Here is a 23,033-nt window from a genome sequence, read left to right on the forward strand (position 1 = left end):
CTTTTTTCCTGTAATAAGCGGTCACCTGTCTAACACGGCCAGCAGCCATCTAACTCGGACCCCAAATTGCTAAAATACCTGTATTAAGCGGCCACAGTGAAGTTTTAGTATTACATAAAAGGGATATTTTAACAACAACGATAAGGTGCAGCAAATAACCGATCTTCACACCTTCAGGAATACTAGTACCCATTCAGTCCTGACATCTCTACTGTGTATCAATTAAGAAAGTACGACTATGGAAAGCATCTAATTGCCTCTGGGCAGGCTACGCTTGACATTTGTAGATTCACTGATTATGACAATACACTGCATGAAGTAGAATTAAATAATTAAATGGAGAAAGAAAACAAACTTGTTGAGAACGGTTAATTTAATACATTCCATTTGCATTATTTCTGCAATAATCAACTGTGAAACACACATCCATTGATTAGCAGTACAGATGGTAAAACAAGAAACAACATGTTTCAAAGACTATATATGTGGCAACCTGTACTCAGCGGCCACCTGTCTTAAGTGGCCACTTTTATCTACTCCCTTGTGTGACCGCTTAAGACAGGTTTGACTGTATATATAAGTGGAGTGCAGGTGATGTAAGCTGTCTATATCAACCACTGCTTCACATCTGGTACAATAAAAACATATAGTGTATATCGAGCGGATCTGAACTGACTGCACCAATAGATCTGGCATATCACATCGAAAAAATTATTTTTAAAAATGCCAGACTGTGAATTAAGCAGAATTCTGTGCTTTTGCAAATCTCATATTTTGGGTTGGAAATGTAAAAAATATCAGGAGAAATCACAAATTATTTGTATTATGTATAACATTCTGGTGAAATCTCTTTAAAAACAATTTTAATCAATTTATTGTTTTTTTCAATCCAATAGCAGTAACACTGACTGACCCAGTACATATATATATTCAATCCACTAGCAGTAAGACTGATCTGGTGTAACTGATAAAAACACAAGGGGTACATATTGGCAGGATTCAAACCTTTTGCACCGATTTGCATGGCATTTTCAACCATTTAACAGTCTATTACCAGTACATTAACCTGACTGCAAGTGAAGCACCAATAAGCATTTGTCACTATTTTGCCTTTACCAGCCTCGGTGGCGTTGTGGTAAGCCATCGGTCTACAGGCTGGTAGGTATTGGGTTTGGATCCCAGTCGAGGCATGGGATTTTTAATCCAGATACCGACTCCAAACCCTGAGTGAGTGCTCCACAATGGGAAGGTGTAAACCACTTGCACCGACCAGTGATCCATAACTTTGTTCAACAAAGGCCATGGTTTGTGCTATCCTGCCTGTGGGAAGCGCAAATAAAAGATCCCTTGCTGCTAATCGGAAGAGTAGCCCATATAGTGGCGACAGCGGGTTTCCTCTCAAAATTGTGTGGTCCTTAACCATATGTCTGACACCATATAACCATAAATAAAATGTGTGGAGTGCGTCGTTAAATAAAACATTTCTTTTCTAAAAAAATTCTATACTACTCAAAAGAATTTAAGGGTCAGACGATTATTTTTGACATTATTTTCTGAATGTCAATTATATTAGCTAGACCATAATGTCACGCATGGTATTGTTCCATTTTGACGAAAGTGGGTCTAAGCAACCCATAAATGAATTAAAATCCACTGTCATTGACACTGTCGACTAGTTCTAATGGCGAAAACATGCTTACATTTGCACGTAAATTAGGGCGAAAGCGAAAGGTCTGCTAAGTGCCCATAACTTGCTTTTTCACAAAGCGCTTCATTTGCACGCTTTGCACGTGTATTCCATGTTCCCAATGCTGAATTTCCGTATAATTGGAGCTTGCGTTCGTGTACAGTGCACACTCCAAATTCGACAATGGTACGACTTCAACTGACTATCGAAGATCGAGGAAGGGCTATTGCTTGGCTTCAGGATGGCAATACGCAAAGAAATGTTGCTCTGAGACTTGGTGTCAGTCAGAGTGTCGTTGGCCGACTGTGGCAACGGTACCAAGCAACGAATTCTGTTCGAAATCGTCCATGTTCGGGAAGACCCCAAAGCACTACAAATAGAGAGGACCGCTACATCACCAATATGGCTCTACGTCAACGCACAACCACTGCATGCCGATTACGTGACAATCTGCGGACTGCGTCTGGAACTCGAGTGTCTGATCAAACCATACGCAATTGTCTGAGAACCAATAATCTACGCTGCCGTCACCAGGCTGTTCGACCGCCACTCCTACCACGTCACAGAATGGCCAGACGTCACTGGTGCACACTTCATCTGCGGTGGCAACGTGTTCAGTGGGGTCGAGTGATGTTCACTGATGAGTCCAGGTTTAGTCTCCAGTTCAACGATGGTCGGGTTCGTGTCTACAGACGTCCTGGGGAGCGCTTCGCTGACGTTAATGTTAGACAACGTCACCGGTTCGGTGGTGGCAGCGTCATGGTGTGGGGCGGCATCTCTATCCACCACAGGACGCCCCCTCTATGTGGTGGATGGCAATCTGAATGGAATCCGCTATCTGAATGAGATTATCCGGCCGTTGGTTCTCCCAGGCCTTCAGCAGATTGGCGGCGGGGCAGTTCTGCAGGATGACAATGCCAGACCCCACCGCGCCAGGGTGGTAACGGACTTTCTCAGACAACAAGGTATCGCCAGGATGGTTTGGCCAGCATATTCGCCTGACTTGGCCCCAATAGAGCACGCCTGGGACGAATTAGGCAGGAGAGTTCGGTATAACCATGCCCCTCCGGCCAACCTTCATGATCTGGGTCAACTTCTTATGGCAGAGTGGCAGGCCATTCCCCAAGAGTTCTTCAGACGTCTGATCAACAGCATGAGGCAACGATGTGTCGAGTGTATTCGCGCCAGGGGTGGATTCACACACTATTAAACGAATGTTCTAATGTGTAAAATCCATGTTTGACAACCTTCAACTTTGACAGCATGTTATGTGACTTTCTTGTATACAGTGACATTTATTTGTGGTTTTTTGTAAATATGGAACAATAAATAAAAATGTTGGTGTAGTTTACATCATCAATCTAATACACTCTGAAACTTATTTGGTTATAAATTCTTGACCCTTAAATTCTTTTGAGTAGTATATTTTGCCTTTAAGCTCAAATAATGTTTGTTATTCTAGTAATAAATTACTGACTGTGCAACTCTGTCTTTAAGGAAACCTTTCAAGACAGAACCCTAAGTAAACAAAAATTCCCTTAAAACCAGTTCTTTTTGATGGTCCCTGTTTAAATATCAGTGCAGAACAAAACCTCTCTAAACTGGATACCTCTTAAAAAATTACTTTTAAGTTGACCCATGGGTACCCAGTTTACAGAGGTTTCAATACAGATACAACAGAACCTGCTACAAAGGGCACTTGACATAATCACCTGTCTAAAAAGGGCACAAAATATTTTCATTCAGTACTTACATGACATTGTAACTGCATTATTTTAATGGGCTTATAGAAAGGTATGGACAGGCCTTAATGAAGATCAAATTTACTTGTCAGAATAACAATGATCTTCTAGCTGTTGTGAACATTTAAAATTGTTTTGTTTAGTTCTGTTTTTTAAATATCAAAAATTAATTTCTAAAAACTTGCACGGATGCACACACAACACACATGCACACAGACACAGACACAGACACAGACACAGACACAGACACAGACACAGACACAGACACAGACACAGACACACACACACACACACACACACACACAGACACCAGCATTATCAAAATAAATAAATAAATTAAAAAAAACCCCAAAAAACCCCAAAACTCTCGGCTGTTGGTGATCTTACAAACGAGACATTCCTGAGACGAGAGTTGCACAGGAAAACATTAATTTCCACAACCCAGGAAGAAGAGGTGACTCAACTCTGATTAAATGGAAAATTCAAACGGCAGAATTCCAGTCATTTATCAGGGCAGCACTTGGTTTTTACTTTCTCTGAATTGAATAATAAAATAACATTTAATGAGCCCGATGTCCATGTGTGTTACCCTATCCAACAGTAAGAAAATCCATATGCCAAAGATCACAATTTTGGTCATAAAAACTTCCGACATGAAAGAAAACGTGTAGACGTGTTTAATAAATGGGAGTTATTTAACTGAAACCCTACATTTAAATCTAAGATACCAATTACAGACCTACATGTAACTGATAAAGAAAAATAGAGTGGCAAAAAAAAAGTTATTGTGTTCTTTATTAACACCTTTGGTTATAGAAATTTAAAAATGTTTTAGAAATCTTAAAGTTTGAATCTGGTTTTCAAAGAAATTTTTAGAGAGGATTTATTAAAACAAAATTAAAAGTAAAATGTCCAATACATACAGTTTTACTGTAGAACTTAATTAAGATCTATTGGCAAGGGGTTTCGGTGTCAACGGATAGAAATGTAGACTATTTATATCTTATTTACTTACAATCAAGACCCACAGTAAATTTTGTTTCCCAGTCATTATTTCCAATTAAGATTACATAATGTTCTGATAGCCACAGGCTTGGCCATGTTAAACAGTCATTATCCTAACTGGTATTCCACATCATTATTTACGCTCCAATCTATGGCCATTTTTTTTTTGGTCAAATCCAAACACCATGTAACTGTCCTTGAAATTAGTTACACACAAATAAAGGATTTAAAGGTAATTTCTTTGTAAGTTTTAACAGCAACAAATAATCCTAAAAAAAGAAAAGAAAAAATTAAGTGAAATGTAACAGCAGCCTATTAAAATAAATGCCTATCTCAAATGTTAACCCCAGATATCAGGTTAAGTTCAATTTATTTTTACAAACAGTGGACGATTAGAAGTGCTTGTGTACAATGAAAAGAAAAGGAATAGGGCAATCGTTTTTTTTTAAAAGTCCAGCACACATTCTTTAATCAGCGACCAGGATTTCTGCCAGAAAATAATTTGTGGGTAAAAAAAAGAGTAAAGTTTGTTTTATTTAACGACGCCGCTAGAGCACATTGATTTTTTATCTTATCATCGGCTATTGGCCGTCAAACATATGGTCATTCTGACACTGTTTTTAGAGGAAACCCGCTGTCGCCACATAGGCTACTCTTTTACGACAGGCAGCAAGGGATCTTTTATTTGTGCTTCCCACAGGCAGGATAGCACAAACCATGGCCTTTGTTGAACCAGTTATGGATCACTGGTCGGTGCAAGTGGTTTACACCTACCCATTGAGCCTTGCGGAGCACTCACTCAGGGTTTGGAGTCGGTATCTCGATTAAAAATCCCATGCCTCGACTGGGATCCGAACCCAGTACCTACCAGCCTGTAGACCAATGGCCTGCCAAGATGCCACCGAGGCCGGTTAATTTGTGGGTAAATAAAAATAAAACAGATAATAGATGTCCCTACTATAGTCCGTCCCACACGGAACACCTTTTTTCATACTATGGAATTCACTAGTTATTTATTTCTGAGCCAACTGTTTTGTAAATTGCACACAAAAATAGTTTAGTTTTTATTTTTGTTATTTCCAAAACACTTTTACTTTTCTTCTTACATCAAACCAAACTGAAATTATAAAAAAAAAAAACCCACCAAATTTTTTATAGGTGGATGGAACAAACCATAGGTGGTTATGGGTTTGAAATGTTTTAAAATTGGACACTGCATTATTGTATTTTTTATAGGTGGATGGAACAGACCATAGGTGGTTATGGGTTTGAAATGTTTTAAAATTGGACACTGCATTATTGTATTTTTTATAGGTGGATGGAACAGACCATAGGTGGTTATGGGTTTGAAATGTTTTAAAATTGGACACTGCATTATTGTATTTTTTATAGGTGGATGGAACAAACCATAGGTGGTTATGGGTTTGAAATGTTTTGAAATTGGACACTGCATTATTGTATTTTGACAAACTTGAAACAACAGGGGCCTAATTCACTAAACTCTCGCAACTTTGCGATCTCGCAGTGCAGTGCTAAAACACTTCCAAAGAGGATGCTTTGTTGTCTAGCAGAGCCTAAGAGAGCTGTTTGAATTAGGCCCCAGTCTCCGTATTCATAAACGTACTTAGTCAATGCATGATACTTATCTGTGTACTTTAAGTATGTATTTAGGTATCATACATTGACTTAAGTATGTTTATGAATATGGAGCCAGGTCTCTTAATATAATCTCTCTGAAAATTTAAAAATATATATTCACCGATTTCCAAGATTTTAGGGTACGTAATTTTACTCGACAGAAAATCTGATAACTACTAGGTACATTTGGTGGCTTTAAATACAGGGCAGAAAAAACCGAGAAAGGAAACCTGCCACCAGATGTTTTTAAGTATCTAACAAGATTCCTATGGTTATATACACAAGTAAGGCTCAACCATGCTGACCTGGGCCATCTTCATAAATCAAGGCTAATATTCGTTCCTCGTATTCAGCCTTGATACATGTCATCAAGAAATCGTGCCACAAAATGCTTAAATTTCATTGAATGCGATGAGATCTGATTGCAACGAATCGCAACGCTCCTTATAGATTCCTTTGTTATTGTAAACAAAGACGGCAGCGTCAGCGTCCGGCGGTTAATTTTTTATATTGCTTTCAAGATTGTCACATGTTACCGATGCTGTGATTGGTCAGCGATGTCATCGTGTAAGGGACATAATCAGTGTTACAAATTTTCTTCCAATAGAGGGCGCTAGTAGTAGATATCAGTAATCTTGACTACATGTATCAAGGCTGAATACGAGGAACGAATATTAGCCTTGATTTATGAAGATGGACCTGGGCATACACCTCAGCTATCTGGGCTTGTGTGTCTAGGACAGAGGTCAGTTATTAGCTTAGTTAGAAAGAAATCAGTGTAGAGGCCTTAAACCTTCCCAGGGAACGGGATGTAGCTCAAGCGGTAGCGTGTCCGCCTTTGAAGTGGTCGGTCATCGGTTCGATCCTTTTCAGTAGACCCATTTGCAGTTTGGGCTATTTTCTGTTCCAACCAGTGGTCAACAACTGGATCAAAGACCATGGTATGTGCTGTCCTGTCTGTGGGAAAGTGCATATAAAAGACCCCTTGCTGCTTATCGGAAAGAGTAGCCTATGTAGCGACAGCGGGGTTCCTTTAAAGAAATATGTCAGAATGATCATATGTTTGACGTCCAATAGCCGATGATAAGATAAAAATCAATATGCTCTAGAGGCGTCGTTAAATAAAACAAACTTTACTTTTTTTTAAACCTTCCCACTAAGTCATTAGAACTCACTCTGGGTGGGAGTCAGTATTATGATGTGAACCCAGTACCTACCGATGTTAAGATCAAAGGCGTAACCACTATACCACACAGGCCAAACTTCTTCTGATCAATAATAGGAGACTTTTTATATTAAAATGATATGCACTTTCCTACAGATAGAAAACCATAGCCACTGTCCAATTATAATGTGATTCCATCATTGATAATAGCACCCCAAAAAAAGTGACGATTAAAGAAAATGTTGACGATAATTAGTCACACTAATGATATACTTCTTCAGAAAAAATCGGTCATCAATACTGTGTGTAATAACTTGAAAATAGCATTTGAAAGTCAGCAATCCACATGCAAATGCTGATGTGGTGATCAGAATATTACATGGTGTGTTTGTGTTTGTGTGTGTGCGCGCGCGCACGTGTGTGCCTCTTAATGCATGTCTGTGTGTCTATGTGTGCGCGTGTGTGTATCTGTGTGTGTGTGTGTGTGCGCGTGTGTGCATGTATGTGTCTGCGCACGTGTGTGTATCTGTGTGTGTAACTGGTGTAACAAAGGCCATAGTATGTACTATCTTGTCTGTGGGATGATGCATATAAAAGATTCCTTGCTGCTAATCGAAAATAATAGCCCATGAAGTGGCGACAGCGGGTTTCTTCTCTCAATATATGTGTGGTCTTTAACCATATGTCCGATGCCATATAACCATAAATAAAATGTGTTGAGTGTGTCGTTAAATAAAAGATTTTCTTCCTAAGCTTTTAACAATTTTATTCATCAAAAGCTACTTTTAAACATTTTTAGTTTGAATAACAAATTTAAATTGCATAAATCCTAAAATTAATTACAGGTACTTAAACTAATACATATAGCTTAAAATATCTTTGGAATGTGCATGAAAAACCCCCCCAAAACACCCAACCCAACCAACAATCCAGAAACAGACAGCTATACGCAATGGTTGTCCAAAACATGACTGGAACTTGGAAGATAATTAATTATTTAGTAATATTCTGCAGCCAGCCGAACTGTACAGACAGGTAACCGATTATGCGGTCGCTCCAGTTTTTAAGAAACACTGCAGACACCCTCACTCTCACCAGTATTGTCTTTACCCCATTTCTTTTATTAATCATCAGATGTCAGTGCTGTGTCATTACCCATTCACCGTCATTTATCACACTCTGCAGCCCACACCACGTGACTGCTGTCAGGAGCCAAGAGCGGGTGACTTCCCTTGAACAGCAATACATTACCGAGCAATTAGTCCCGCGGTATGACACCCAAGATCACAAGGACTAAAGTCAGCCAGAGGCAAAGATTCATTTAATATCTACCAAACATCGGGTCTGAGACAATACATTCATCAAATGCACTTGCCATCCGCAGCACAATCCCATATATGCCTTGTAGGAATCAGTGTAACCAGATTTTGGAAGGGTCAAGAGGTCCGTTGATATATGGAGGTAACTTGCCTATGTGGCAGGTATTGGAAACCTTCATCACGCACCTGTTAAGATCGGTGGACTTCGGTTAAGCATGATTAATTTGAGGTTAAGCTTTGGCCCTTCCCATAATATACATAATACATGTTTGTTAAAATGTTTAGGAAAAAAAAATATAAAAAAATCAAATTGGCAAAGAGAAACCTGTTTTGTAAGTGAAATCGGTTTATGTCTGTCTGAATCAAGCTGACATTAATCATTGTGAAAATAATTTTCCCTAAGTAAATTTTATTAAATTTCTCTTTAAATTATACTATAGAACAAATAAAAGTATTTTCTAACTGTTACTTTTAGAAGGACTAATGCATTTTGGCATAGAAGAATGAATGCTAGACTTAAAAGAAAGAGAGAGAGAAAAAAATCAATGTAAGTAATACAGTATTTGAAAATATTAAAAAGAAAAACAATTACTGACTGGAAACTTCAAGAGGCCATAACAGGACCCAGTTCAGAATGAAGACTTTACCAACAGACTTTAAAAAAATATTTTGTACATGCTATTTGCATGGGCAAGACTTTATAAAACTATATTGTACCGTCATACAATTTCGATCGACATATGTTTTCGATACTTTCTTTGTAATTGCATGTATCGTGAGATTATGCCAGATATTACGTCACTATCAGCCTGAACATAAACAACGAAGTGTGTTTTTTCTCTCAGTATTAAAAATGCTTCAAGTCAAGCTGCCAACTTTGTTTTAATTATAATACCATCAATAGTGTGCATGTTATCAGTTTTTCGTAATGCAAAATTTTGGTACTAATGAAATGCCCCACATAGCGAAATCCAGTTATCATAAATCCCTGCAAAGTTATCGTCTGCAACACCGACATCTGACCTGCCAAAGTTAGATGATATACCACGTGATCATTACACTAAACAATAAAATTTATGGAAGGCTGGTTGGGTTACCTCTTATGTCATTCACAGCAAAGTTCTTTTCGGTAATTCTGATGGGGGCATGTTTACATGTACATTTACATTTACTACAAATAAAGGTGGTTTGGTGGAATTACATTTTTTGAAAATATATAGTTCTGTATCGCTGTCAGAGTACTTAAGGTTACAATCTGAATTTTGGTGCCGTCGATACGTATAACAAGATGATTAGACATTAACCTATGACGAAAACCTAACGTAAATATGTTTTCAGTGAACACTGTCTATTGGTCTGAAAATTATTCAATATTTTTTACGAGTTACAAACATTTTATGATTTTATTTTCAAAAGAAGATTTTGATGTATAGACCCTACACTACCGTAACAAGGACAAAAATAGACAGCCAATGAAACTATCGAAAACATATGACGTTTGTGAAAATATAGCGGAAACACTTGTGCAACTTGGCAGCTAGTTTTTTTTGGAGGAAAACTTGGTGTTCATGGGACATTATCACTGTTTTTCACAATAAACTAATGTGACTTGAGAAAGGTAAAGCATTATTGTATGTACGAAGTATTGTTTTTATTATATTTTAATTTTTTGCTTATCGTATCGAAAACATATGACGCCAGGATACCTTAATTTTTTAAAAACATTGGACCAGCAATTTTTGGTAAAGTGTTCGTTTGATGCGCGATCGGTTTAGGATTGATCCCCGTCGGTGGACCCATTGGGCTATTTCTCGTTCAAGCCAGTGCTCCACAACTGGTGTAACAAAGGCTGTGGTATGTACTATCCTGTCTGTGAAATAGTGCATATAAAAGATCCCTTACTGCTAATAAAAAAAGAGTAGCCCATGAAGTGGTGACAGTGGGTTTCCTCTCTCAATATATGTGTGGTCTGACATCATATAACCGTAAATAAAATGTGTTGAGTGCGTCGTTAAATAAAACATTTCCTTCCTTCCTTCCTGCAATTTTTATATATATCTCTGTTAACAGAGCACTCACTTGAGGTGCTTGGGTCGTAGGATTGAACCCCCTCAGAGGATCCACTGAGTGTTTTTCCCATCCCAATGAGGGGTCTAATTCACAGAGCTTTCTTAAGCTTTTTTTAGCAACGCTGCATCGTCCTTGCAAGTGTTTCTGCACTGCACTGCCCCAGTTTCCTATCACTGGTATATCAAAGGCCTTAGTTTGTGCTGTACTGTCTATGGAAAAGTGTTTATAAATGATCCATTACAATGGGGAAAAAAAATGAGGGTGTTTCCTCTGAAGAATACATGTCAGAATGATAAAAGGTTTGCCATCCAATAGCTGATGATGATAATTAATCAATGTGCTCTTGTGGTATTGTCCAGCAAAACAAACTTTAACTTTACAAGCATGGGACCGGCAACATATTTTATGTGTGTTTGTTTAGGGTTGGGAGTTTTCTGGTTTCTTTTCGCTATGGGTTGGGTGCATGTGTCTGTCAGATCATTAGTTTGCATCATCCATTAAGCAGAGATGAATTTGTAACAGAATAAGGCATTTTAAATGCAGAATTTGGTAATTTAATTATTTTTGAGAATTTGCTCATTTATTTACGTTTGAGAATTTGCTAAACTAAACATTTTTTTTTTTTTTTTAAATAGGCATTTCATGTACATGTATTGAAATGATAGTTTATCTCAATTTCTATTCTAAATATATTTACTGGGTGTGTGATTCTATTTCCAATATTCCCAAAAAATTTCAGCACTACAGTTTTTAAACTTTTATAACTCAACCCTGAATTAACGCCACACCTAATTTGATCAAAATCTGTTCAGCACTGAAATACACCGATACCGTATGAACCCTCAAGAAATCGATCCTGAATAATTTAATTTTAAATCTGCATTAATCATTTATTTCCAACTACAATAATATAAGCAGATATTTAAAAAAAACGTAACAAAATGCATTTTAAAAAATAATAAAATTGTTTAAAAAAAGAAAAAAAGAACACAGATGATGTTTTAAAAACACAAAAAACATTGAATTTCATTGCGATACGAAATCCAAAATCAATTCGCTCTCTTCATCTCTTTGTGTGCATCAACTTTTCTTTTTATTGGTCTCTAGGGGTTCTTGCTTTGTTGTCATGGAAATTCCACAGTTACAAATTCAATTATTGATTGCATAGTGTTCATCTGTAGCTCATCAATATCATATAATTGATGAACTCCGTATTGATATTGCTGGCGTCCATTGGCTGCGATCCCAGCAGATTTCTCCGCACCAGTCTAATGGTTATCTGTATTGATTAGCAATGCAAGCTGAAACTGTCGCAGAACACACAGATTTGTGGCATTATTTTCAAAAGAAAGGTAATTAGAAGCAGAAGGTACAAGGAAACGTCAAACGACATTCCTTCCCTGATTAAACAGATATATGTACGAAGCATCTCCGTCTTTCTTCTGTTTTTGCTTTCTGTACCTGAATACCTGACTAAATAGAGATGAAGCATCTCCGTCTTTCTTCTGTTTTTGCTTTCTGTACATGAATACCTGACTAAATAGAGATGAAGCATCTCTGTCTTTTTTTTCCCCCTTTCTTTCTGTACATGAATACCAATATTCATATTATCGATTAAGAAATAAATTTTTAAAACGGTAAAAAAAATATAGCCCTAGGTTACGTACTGGTTGCCAGTTTATTGTTAGCAAAATCAAACCAACACTGTGGGACATCTGGTACATGATGCACTCAGAACACAAACATATAGAAAAGATTACAATTCTTGTGATCAGCACTAGATTAGCGGTAAAGATATCTGACCAACTGAAATATATATCTGCTTAGGTACCCCAGCACATTGTTTAATCAGGAGGGCAGGATGTAGCCCAGAGTAAACGTACTTACTTGATGCTTGGTCGGTTTTGGATCGATTCCTGCCAATTGGGTTATTTCTCATTCTAGCCAATGCACTATGACTGGTATATCAAAGGTTGTGGTATGTGTATAAAAGATCCTGTACTACTAATGGAAAAATGTAGAAGGTTTCCACACTTAAGACTATATGTCAAAATTACCAAATGTTTGACATCCAACAGCCGATGGTTAATAAATCAATGTGCTCTAGTGGTGTTGTTAAACAAAACAAACTTTACTTTACTTTCTCTTTATTACTCATCCAACACTTAATGGATTCGAAGTTAGAAAAGCAAAATAAGCTTTGTTCACACTTACACAAGTTAAACTGGTTTAACTATACTAGTTTTGCAAAAACACTTTTAGCTGAAAACGGCAAGCTTTCACGTGTTTATTAGCTGTACTGGTATAAGACGAATGCATAGTTATGCATTGCTATTAAGCAGCAGATTCTAGGTATTTGACATACGGTAATCGTGACATTTGTCTGCAGAATTAAAAAAAGAAATCCATCGACGTCACATAACATTAAATATGAATTAGCAGCATGGGCTTTTTGTTTAATTTTCTCATAGCTAGGATAGTACCAGGGCTTTATAGATCTCACCAAATTGGACAACAGTTGGTTTTTTGTCTGCTCTGAGTGCAGCAAAGTATTTTAGTACAGTAGTGTTATTAACAGCTGCTGAAGAGTTGTGAATATTCAGAATTTCATGTTATTTTAATCTAATTAAAGAGGGGGCAGAATTTAGTTCGGTTGGTTGAGTGCTCGCATGATCGAGCCACCTTGATAGATCCATTCAGCTGACTGGGGTTTTTCTCGTTCCAACCAGTGCACCACAACTGAACAAAGGTCGTGGTATGTGCTTTCCTGTCTGTGGGGAAAGTGCATATAAAAAGACCACTTGCTGCATTAGGAAAAATGTAGTGGGTTTCTTCTGATGACTATGTGTCAGATTTACCAAATTTTTGACAACCAATAGCCAATGATTACTTAATCAATGTGCTCTAATGGTGTCGTTCAAGAAAACTAAGTTTTTCTAATTAAAGATTCACAATTTCATGGCCTTTGAAGTGAAGTGTTCTGAGGTCAGCATGTTTGTACTTAATTTGAGCGTGACTATTTTGTAATTTGGGCATAGAGTATGAATTTTGGGCACAACATTATACTGAGCTATATCTGGTGCACATTAGAGCCCTGAGCACATACTTATATCATGACATTAGATATATCAGTTATGAAACAATGGTCAGAAGGTCAGAATGGGGAAATTGTTTTTGAATATGTCCATTAATAGAGTTCAGGGCCCGTGCTTATAAAACATTTAAGAGTCCAGACTCAATCTCTAATGATGTCATATGCATACAATTTCTATGGCGTTGCCATGGCTTTAAAGTTTCAGACTCTATTAGAGTCTTGAGTCTAGACTCTAAATGGTTTATAAGCACCAGGCCAGTCTTACAGCATACTGTATTTCTGGTTGCACTATATCACTATGTTATTATTTTCTTGAATTAATGCCTTGCCTAACAGTGTCTGAGACTTTTAATATCATGGCAATGCAATACAAACTGTATGGTATGAATGTGACATCACTGGAGATTTGAGTCTAAACTCTGAAAGTAAAATAAGCATGGGCCCAGATCTCAGAAGAAAACAGTAATAAGAATAATTTTGGGTGTGAACAAAATATTGTCACAACTGTTCTAGCTCGGGATAGGCTTCTGTAACTATTGGATGTGCCCATCTTGGGGTGAGGGGGCGAGAGGCTGCATGTGCAAAATCAATAGAAAATGCTTGCTTGAAGGGCTATGAAAAAATGGAGTCAAAGATTGACTTATTTGAAGAATGCAGGAAAAAACATTTAGTCTATAAATACAGCAAATGATCTCTTATAAAAAAAGTTATATGCACAAGACATGACAGCATATAAACCACAATTTAGATGTCATGGAATGGGTCTTATTAAGGCAGATTGATAATTTGACCACATATAGATACACTATCACTGAACTTTATTTACGTCTTGCTTACACAAGCCATGAAAATGATTTACACCCATCCAAATTAACTGGTTGGAATGGGTCTAATTAAGGCAGATTGGTAATTTGACCACAGATGGATACTCTACCACTGAACTTTATTTACGTCTTGCTTACATAAGCCACGAAAACTGATTTACACCCATCCAAATTAAGTTCATCATCACTTCGACAACAAGTAGGTTATGACTGTAACTGGTTGAACTGGTACTCTTCGAGACAAGGCCGGGATCTAACATAATCGGTGGAGCACCTGCCTGAGGTGGCTGCGTTGTAGGATCGAACCACCTCAATGGACCCAGCTTTTTTTTTTTTAAGTCTTAAAACCAGTGCCCCACCAAGTGATATATCAAAGGCAATGGTATGTGCTGTCCTGTCCTGTCTTTGGGAAATTTATATAAAATATCCCTTGCTGTTAATGGAAAAATGTAGCGAGTTTCCACTGAGACTAGGTGTCCAAAATTATGCAATGTTAGACATCAGATGATTAATAAATCAAGGTAACCCAGTGGTGTCATTAAACAAAACCATATTTTTACTCTTCATGACAACTCTATTTGCACGTTTTTTTTATTTTTTCGTTTTTTAATTTTTTAATTTTTTTGTTTAATGACACCACTTAAGGAAATTGATTAATTAATTATTGGCTATTGAATGTTAAATTTTTGTTGTTGCTAATTCTGACAGAGGAAAGCAATTATATTTTGTACATACATTAGCAGCAAAGAGATCTTTTATATGCACTTTCCCCATAGACAGGGCAGCAAATACCACAGCCTTTGATATCGCAGTCATTGGATACTGGTTGAGACAGGAAAAAATCTTCAATAGGTCCCCTAAGGTAGTTTGACCCAAGCACCTCAGACTAGTACTCAACTAACTGAGCTAAATCCCGCCCCTTTTCAAAACTAATTAAATATGTAGTCAAACAGTGGCCTTTTAAGACAGGTATCTGCTTACTACAGGTCAGTTTATACTATACTAGGTGATTTGGGAGAATAAAAATGTGGCTCTAAACACAGGTGACTGTTTAATACAGGTCAATTTATAAATGCTATATTAGGTGATTTGCGAAAATAAAAATATGGCCTCTTAATACAGGAGCTGCTTAATACAGGACAGTTTATACTATTCTAGGTGATTTGGGAGAATAAAAATGTGGCCCCTCAACACAGGTGACTGTTTAATACAGGTCAGTTTAAACTATACTAGGTGATTTGGAAGAATACAAATGTGGCCTCTTAACAAAGGTGGCTGCTTAATACAGGACAGTTTATACTATACTAGGTGATTTAGGGGAATAAAAATGTGGCCTCTCAACACAGGTGACTGTTTAATACAGGTCAGTTTATAAATACTATATTAGGTGATTTGGGAGAATAAAAAATATGGCCTCTTAATACAGGTGGTCACTAGAGCAGGTTTGACTGCATATATACATTTTAAGGCACTATCTTGTTGAGCGAGTCAGTAGGTCAGCTGGATTGTGACACTGCCTTTATTTTGATCAACAAAATGCTTCCATTAAAAAAATGGCTTTTGCTGTTTGGAATGCTAACCATAATTCATTTTCCTTTCCAAAAACTATTTAGAAGACTGTCACAAAACAAATTAATGCTCAAGGAAGTAGTTTTTGACTGAAACAAAGAACATGACACCCTAAGCACAGCCTAAACTATTAAAATGAAGATTGCCATAAAACATGTCAATTTGCGAATCTCCCCGTACTTACTTTGCTGACGTTGCTTCATCATATTTTGACTTCACCTCAAAGAGTTCCGACTGCACAGCTTCAAGGGCTGAAAAATAATAGGTGGGTAAAAAATAATAATAAAACAATCATTAATTAGTTGGAAGTTTGCTCTTTTGGGTGGGGTGGAGGGTTCAAAAAAAGAGAAAAAGAAAAGATTTTCATCACAAAAAACCCCCAATGTTTTTGTAAATGCTTGTCTTATGAACAGGAGAGAGTGCCAAGAAGCCGACATGTCTGAGCTGTCAATTAATAAGCCATAAAATAATCAAATAAACAAACCTCGTCATGAAAAAATTGAGAGGAATGATTAATTGCTCCCCTAACTTAATTTATGAGGAGCCATTTAAGTTATTACCATACTGATACTATATAAATTCACATGCTATGGGGAGCTAAAAATTACTTTCCTTGAACAACATGCCGTCACAGGGGAGTGATGGGGAGAAAGAGTGACAACTCCCCTTAAACGGCAAGGTCTGAATAAATAATGTTTCACTATAGTCTGTCCCACAGAGAACACCTTTTTTCATGCTATGGAACAGGGCTTCTAGAAAAAAATTAAAATTCACTAGCCATGGGATCAGTGATTTAACCTTCTGAGTACTGCAGGCGAGATATCTCGCCCGACGTCACGTCAGTCGACATACTGTACACTGTATACAGTGCATTCCCCAATTCATATTTCCCGCCGTTTTGTACACGACACTCACCGGAAACGGAAACATAATAAAAGAATTTTTTATTTTTTTCAAAATGGTGGCTTTTGTTTAGATTTTTTCAATTGAAAATACCTTGAAATTTTGAGTTCAAAAAGTGGTTTTCGGCAAGTATTTTCGCTTGACAACAATGGCGGCACGTCGCGGTCATTGTCAGGGATCGATAGCTGATTGTGACAGCTAATTTGATAATAAATTTGATTATTTTATCAACAACGAAAATTACCAAATATTGCAATATGAATCGTAGTTAGGATTTAAAAAAAAATTCTGGTCAGAAAACCACTGTTATTGGGAATAATGGACATAAATACTGGACAGCTAGCCACAAATGCCCGTAAGTAAACGCAACTTTTTCGATTTTTTGCCTAATTTTATTCACCATTAACCGATCTAAAAATAATAAAAATTACAAAATAGACACGAAAATAATACTTACCGATTCATATATGAACTTTATTTCATGTATTTATAAAACATTTAAGTGAATATATGTGAGTAAAAATTATAAACTTGTACCCACTCAACGTGGTTTTTGTTAAAAATTAATCCAGTAGTCTAAAGGTTAAAAAATGTACTAGCCACGATTAAAAATTATCTAGCCTACAATTAAAATGAACATGATACTGGTCACAAATTTTAAAAGAAGTGAACAATCATTTATTTCCAACAAATTGTAATGTATTTGAATATCATGACCTTGACCTTTCATCTGGTGACCTTTAAAGCAAAATCAATGATATAACCATGCAGCTTTGACGTTTGAGTTTTTACCCTTCCCCCACCAAAATTGTTATACATCTGTTTGCATTACATTTGTGAACATGGTTATTAAATTATAGTATGCATTTGAAGCTGCCATCTTCCGTTTACTATCCATAATAATAATATATCAAAAGTCCATGGTATGCACTGTCCTGTCTGATGGTAAGTGCTGGCCAAATTTCAAAATAATCATATGTTATAACATCAAATATATATATATATATATATATATATATATATATATATATATATATCCTTTTACCAGTACAGTGTCATAAACCTGTATTTTAACATTTCAACTTTGTAGGTTGTTTTGTTCATGACAGTTAAACTATAAATTTAATGTAATGTATATGTAGTTTAACAGTAGGGGTGGGGGAGAAATGGGACAATTCTAATAATATATTTATTTAAGTTACGAGTAAAGTAATCAAAAAAAATATAATTTAATCTTTTGTACATGTAGTTTTACTTATACCTGACAGTGGGGGTGGGAGTGGGGTTTGAAATGGGACAATTCTAATAATATATTTATTTAATTTAGAAGTAAAGTGATCTAAAAATAAATTCTCACAATGGTGGATATATACATGTACACCACTGATGATGTGCTTACTCCAAAAGACAGATTGAGCAGTCATGGGGAGAGAGAAAGACATGACATCCACAACACCTTAATTCATTTGGCACCACCATAAACATTAATTTTCAATGTCAACATGTCATACTCTGTGGAGGCAAGATGACAAACGCACTCATAATAAATAATAAGCAAATTCCAAGATCAGGATTCAACAAAGGAATTGCATTAATGTCAACCATAGGTCTACATTATTAGCTGATCCACTTGTACCTTCAGTTTGTCGTCAGGACTCTTTATACTTAATAAGGTGTTATAATATATAAATACATTTTTGTTTTTAAAATATTTTTTAAATTATTATTATTAATTTTTTAAAACCAACACAGAAAATGTTGATAATTGATTTATCTTCAATTTTCTATCAAAATTCTCTCTACTTACATATGTTTAATTATTTTTACTTATATTTATTTTTTACCAATAATTTTAGGTGATGTATACATGTCTTCCAACTGGTATCTCAACTTGTTTTAGTTATTCAGATTCAAATATTTATTGATTTTGACTAAAACCACAGTTTTCGATGATTATGTATATGTGTCTCTTCAATTTGCTATCACAACTTATTTTTATTATTTAACTTTAAATATTTATACACATTTTACAAAAGCCACTGATTTGGATGATATATGTATCTTCAATTTGATATCACGTTAAATATTTATTTTACTATTACACAGATATTTATAGTAGTGTTTTTCTTTAATGTTCCTGCCTGACAGCAGACTAAAATGCAGCTGAAATTTTTAAGACATGAAAAGATTTAGTTATTATAACATGGTTTTATTGCCTATTTGAGGCCTTGCAAAAAAAACAAGAAAAATATGCCTTTATTTGGAACAGGCAGACAGACAGACAGACAGATGAATGTACAGAGAGAGATGGATGAAAGGAGACTAGTAAATCCTTGTGGGTTTAGGTAGTCTGTGGAATGCTTCCATCACTGATTCAGTGAACTGTTCAAGCATGCCTGTCGTGGACTCAACCTCTGACTTTGCCAAAGAGTTCCATCCAAGATAGACAAATAAACCCCTGCACATATATGAATACAAATGTCACATAAAATTTACTTGTGAAAAGTTGCAATAATAAAATGGCACACTTTGGTCAATTTAGTCAATTAAAATAATAATAATAGTAATAATAATAATAATAATAATAATAATAATAATAATAAAATACAGTTAAAACCCATCAAAACTAGATGTCTGTTCAATCACTTTTTAAATATTAGTACAGAACGTAACCCATCCAAACCTTAAACCAGCCTTTTTAACTGGGCCCTAGGGTGGCTGTTTTCGAGGGGTTTCACTGAAGTTTGAATCAAAGCTGACCTGGCCTAGGTTGGACAGATGATTTTTGTTTACACTTTTACTATCCTTTTTTCTAATATTGATAAAATTTGGCTACTTACAAATTTTTTATTTTAATATTGGTGTACTTAGGCTTAAAATGACTAAAAACACACAGAAGTCATATGAATAGAAAGCTCTGCCAATTTCAAAATGACCACCCTAATGATTATCATGTATATTTAAAGACAATGAAGTATTTATTTAACAGCACCTCAGAACACCGTTCATTCAGTGGCTACTAACTGTCTAACATCTCACAATTTCAACACTTGGTTTAAAGAATGAATGAGAATAAAAACCTACAGCACCACACAGGTACTCTTATTAATTAGCAGCAAGGACTCTTTTATTCTTTTTTTTATGCACTTAAAGTGACTGAGAATTGAAAGCTAGCATAAACCACTTATAAGTTAAACTAAAAAAGATTACATGTAACTTATGTTTATTTTGCGTGACCCATTACAATGATATATATGAAAAAAAATAATGATGTACTTTATTTATTTAATGATGTACTGAATACACGTTTACCTATCACATATGGTTAAAACCACAAAGATGAAAGAGAAAACCCACAGCTGTCACTCCATGGTCAGCAAGAGATCTTTTATGTGCACCATCCCACAGACAAGATAGTACATATACCATACCAGTTGTGGAGTTGGTACAAGAAATAGCCAAATGGATCCACTGATAGGGTCTTGATTTTAGGCTGAGTGTGCTTTAGGTATGTGCTTTACCACTGGGATATGTCTCACCTCCTCCCATATAAGTCTTAAATTTAATGGGCCAATGAAAAATGAAAATGACTTCTATATAAATATCAGGTAAATAAAATGTTTTATTCTTGGAGTTCTGTACCTTCTCAGACAAAACAACAAATACCTTGGCCTTTAGTTAAGCACTGGTTGGAATGGGAAAAACTCAGTTCGTCCACTATGGGTGGATTGGGAAAATTCACTAAATCTGTCCACTTTGACTGATCATACCTCAGGCAAAAATCCCATCATTAAATAACCTGAAACCCAAAACAAGCTACCAGTCTATGACACAACGCTGATGAAATCAAAGACTGAGTCCATGACAGGTATGCTTGACCAGTTTTCTCATGGGAGCATGCTAAAAATTACACCAACCCATACACAAACCTTCTTTTTTTTTTTTTTTTTTTTTTTTTTTTAAATGCCAAAATCTAAGGTTAAGAAGTATATATGACATTATATAGTATTCATATAACTTATTGTAATAATGTTTTTTTTAAATCTTGCGATTTTGGGTTAAATTGTGTGAATTAAAAAAATCTCCTGCTTTTTGACAAAATCTCCTGCTTTTTTAACACACACCTCTTGCTTTCTCTTGACTAAAGGTTGACATGTAATCCAGTGGGAAGACATTTTACAATTCAGAGGTGTTATTAGAACTAAATTGGATAGTTTTTTATATATATATATGCAACACTGAATGTCAATACACAGCCTGTTGAATTAGTGGCAACACGCTTCGTAGCCATTACGATGACAACAAACATTATAATAACACGTCATTTTATAAACTCCATGTGCTTTTTTAACAATTTAAATAGGATATCCCACAATTCTCACTTCGGCAAAGGTTAAACAGTCGGGACAATTCGGCCTGTTACATTCTCAGAAACCGAAAGTAGTCGACATTTTCCGAATGAGAAAAAAAAGGTAGAGTTACTTCCCTTATGTTATTTTGACAAAAGAGGATCGATTTTTTTTTTATGCTTACAAAAATGTCATTTAACAGGAGAAACTGTCTCCCACACAGGGGAAAGGAGATTTGATCAAATACCGGGAGACTCCCGCGGTATCCGGGAGGGTTGACAGGTCTGTATATAAAAGATCCCTTTCTGCATTAAAAACAAATGTAGCGGGGTTTCCTCTGATGACTACGTGTCAGAATTACCACGTTTGACATCCAATAGCAGATGATTAATTAATCACTGTGTTTTAGTGGTGTCGTTAAACAAACAAACTCTTATTACTGTAGTACTAATATTCTAACAGAGTGAAAGATACACACATTTAACTATAAATTAATTTTCCCCAAGGTCAGAAAAATGGTTTAAAAACCAGCAAAATAACATTTCTTATTAAATATAAAACAGCATAACACTATTCCTTGAGCAGTAGATGCACCTTTTAGAAGTCAAGTTATCAATCAAATGTTATGTAACATATGGAATGACATTTACAATTGTATACACACATGGAAATAGAAAAATTATGTAGATTTGTAGATTCCAGTATGTCAATAGAAAGGCATTGCGTAACACATAAACCAAGCCTGAAGCTGTATCAAGATATTCCTACAGACAACTAGTTGACAGATTTCAGTAAGTGACATAATACAAAGGGACTATAACCAGGAAATGTTACAGTATTTAGATGGCTAATTGAATCATTAGTTTTCAAAATGTTTCGCCAAAGCAAGATCTCTTCATTCTCAGTGAAGTAAGAAACACAAAATATACTCTTCAAAAAAGTAGGGGAACTCTAATAAGAATTTACAATTGCCAAAATTGAAAGGTATATTAGCTGTGGGGAATGGTTATATGATAATAGTGAATTAATTGGGCAAACATTACAACCGGTAGTCCAGTATTACAGTAGGTTTTATGACCATGAAAGATCTTGAAGGACGATATTGGGGTCAGAAGTGAAATTTGAAAGTTGATATTTTTTTATCAGTAAATTGCAAATTCAAACAATAAAAATGACTAAAAACAAAACAATAACAACTGTATATCAACAGAATGAAAAAGATTGACAGAAATAATGTTCCACAGTGATTAATGGACCTTCCTGGAAATGGTCAAAATCGAGAATGACACCCCACACACGTGTAGGGCAACTGCATGATACATGTGCAAACTATGGAATGTGTTTCTGTTGAAACAGACCTGAACATTCTTCTAGGATGATTGTGGTCTAATAGTTGATATTAATATTTCAGGTTCCCCTACTCTTTTTTGAAGAGTATATATTGAAAAATTATTATGTCACTGCTGAAGGAAGCGTATTGTCATATGATAGCATAAGAAAATAAACCAGATAATATTTTTTTTTATTTTGAGACCCTATCATTTCTACCCCATGTCTATCCCATGGTTAGAAAACATTTCTTCTTCTTTTTTAAAATCATGCAGTGACCAGCAAGAAAATAATTTAAATAATATTAATTCATTCCAAAGTCTTAGGGGTATTGTAAAC

At 35.8% G+C, this 23,033-nt stretch overlaps 1 protein-coding gene across 3 annotated transcripts in view; it reads right to left on the minus strand.

Annotated features, from left to right (window-relative positions):
* The window catches only part of LOC121368397 (homeobox protein cut-like 1), a 150,400-nt gene that overhangs the window by 38,244 nt on the left and 89,123 nt on the right, over window positions 1–23,033 (minus strand). For all 3 annotated transcript variants that reach the window (XM_041493099.1, XM_041493100.1, XM_041493101.1), the window contains one exon: window positions 16,298–16,364. In XM_041493099.1, the coding sequence (XP_041349033.1) occupies window positions 16,298–16,364 (67 nt within the window). The remainder of the gene's footprint in view (window positions 1–16,297; window positions 16,365–23,033) is intronic.

Source organism: Gigantopelta aegis, chromosome 3 (genome assembly GCF_016097555.1).
Source record: "Gigantopelta aegis isolate Gae_Host chromosome 3, Gae_host_genome, whole genome shotgun sequence".
Taxonomy (NCBI): Eukaryota; Metazoa; Mollusca; class Gastropoda; order Neomphalida; family Peltospiridae; genus Gigantopelta; species Gigantopelta aegis.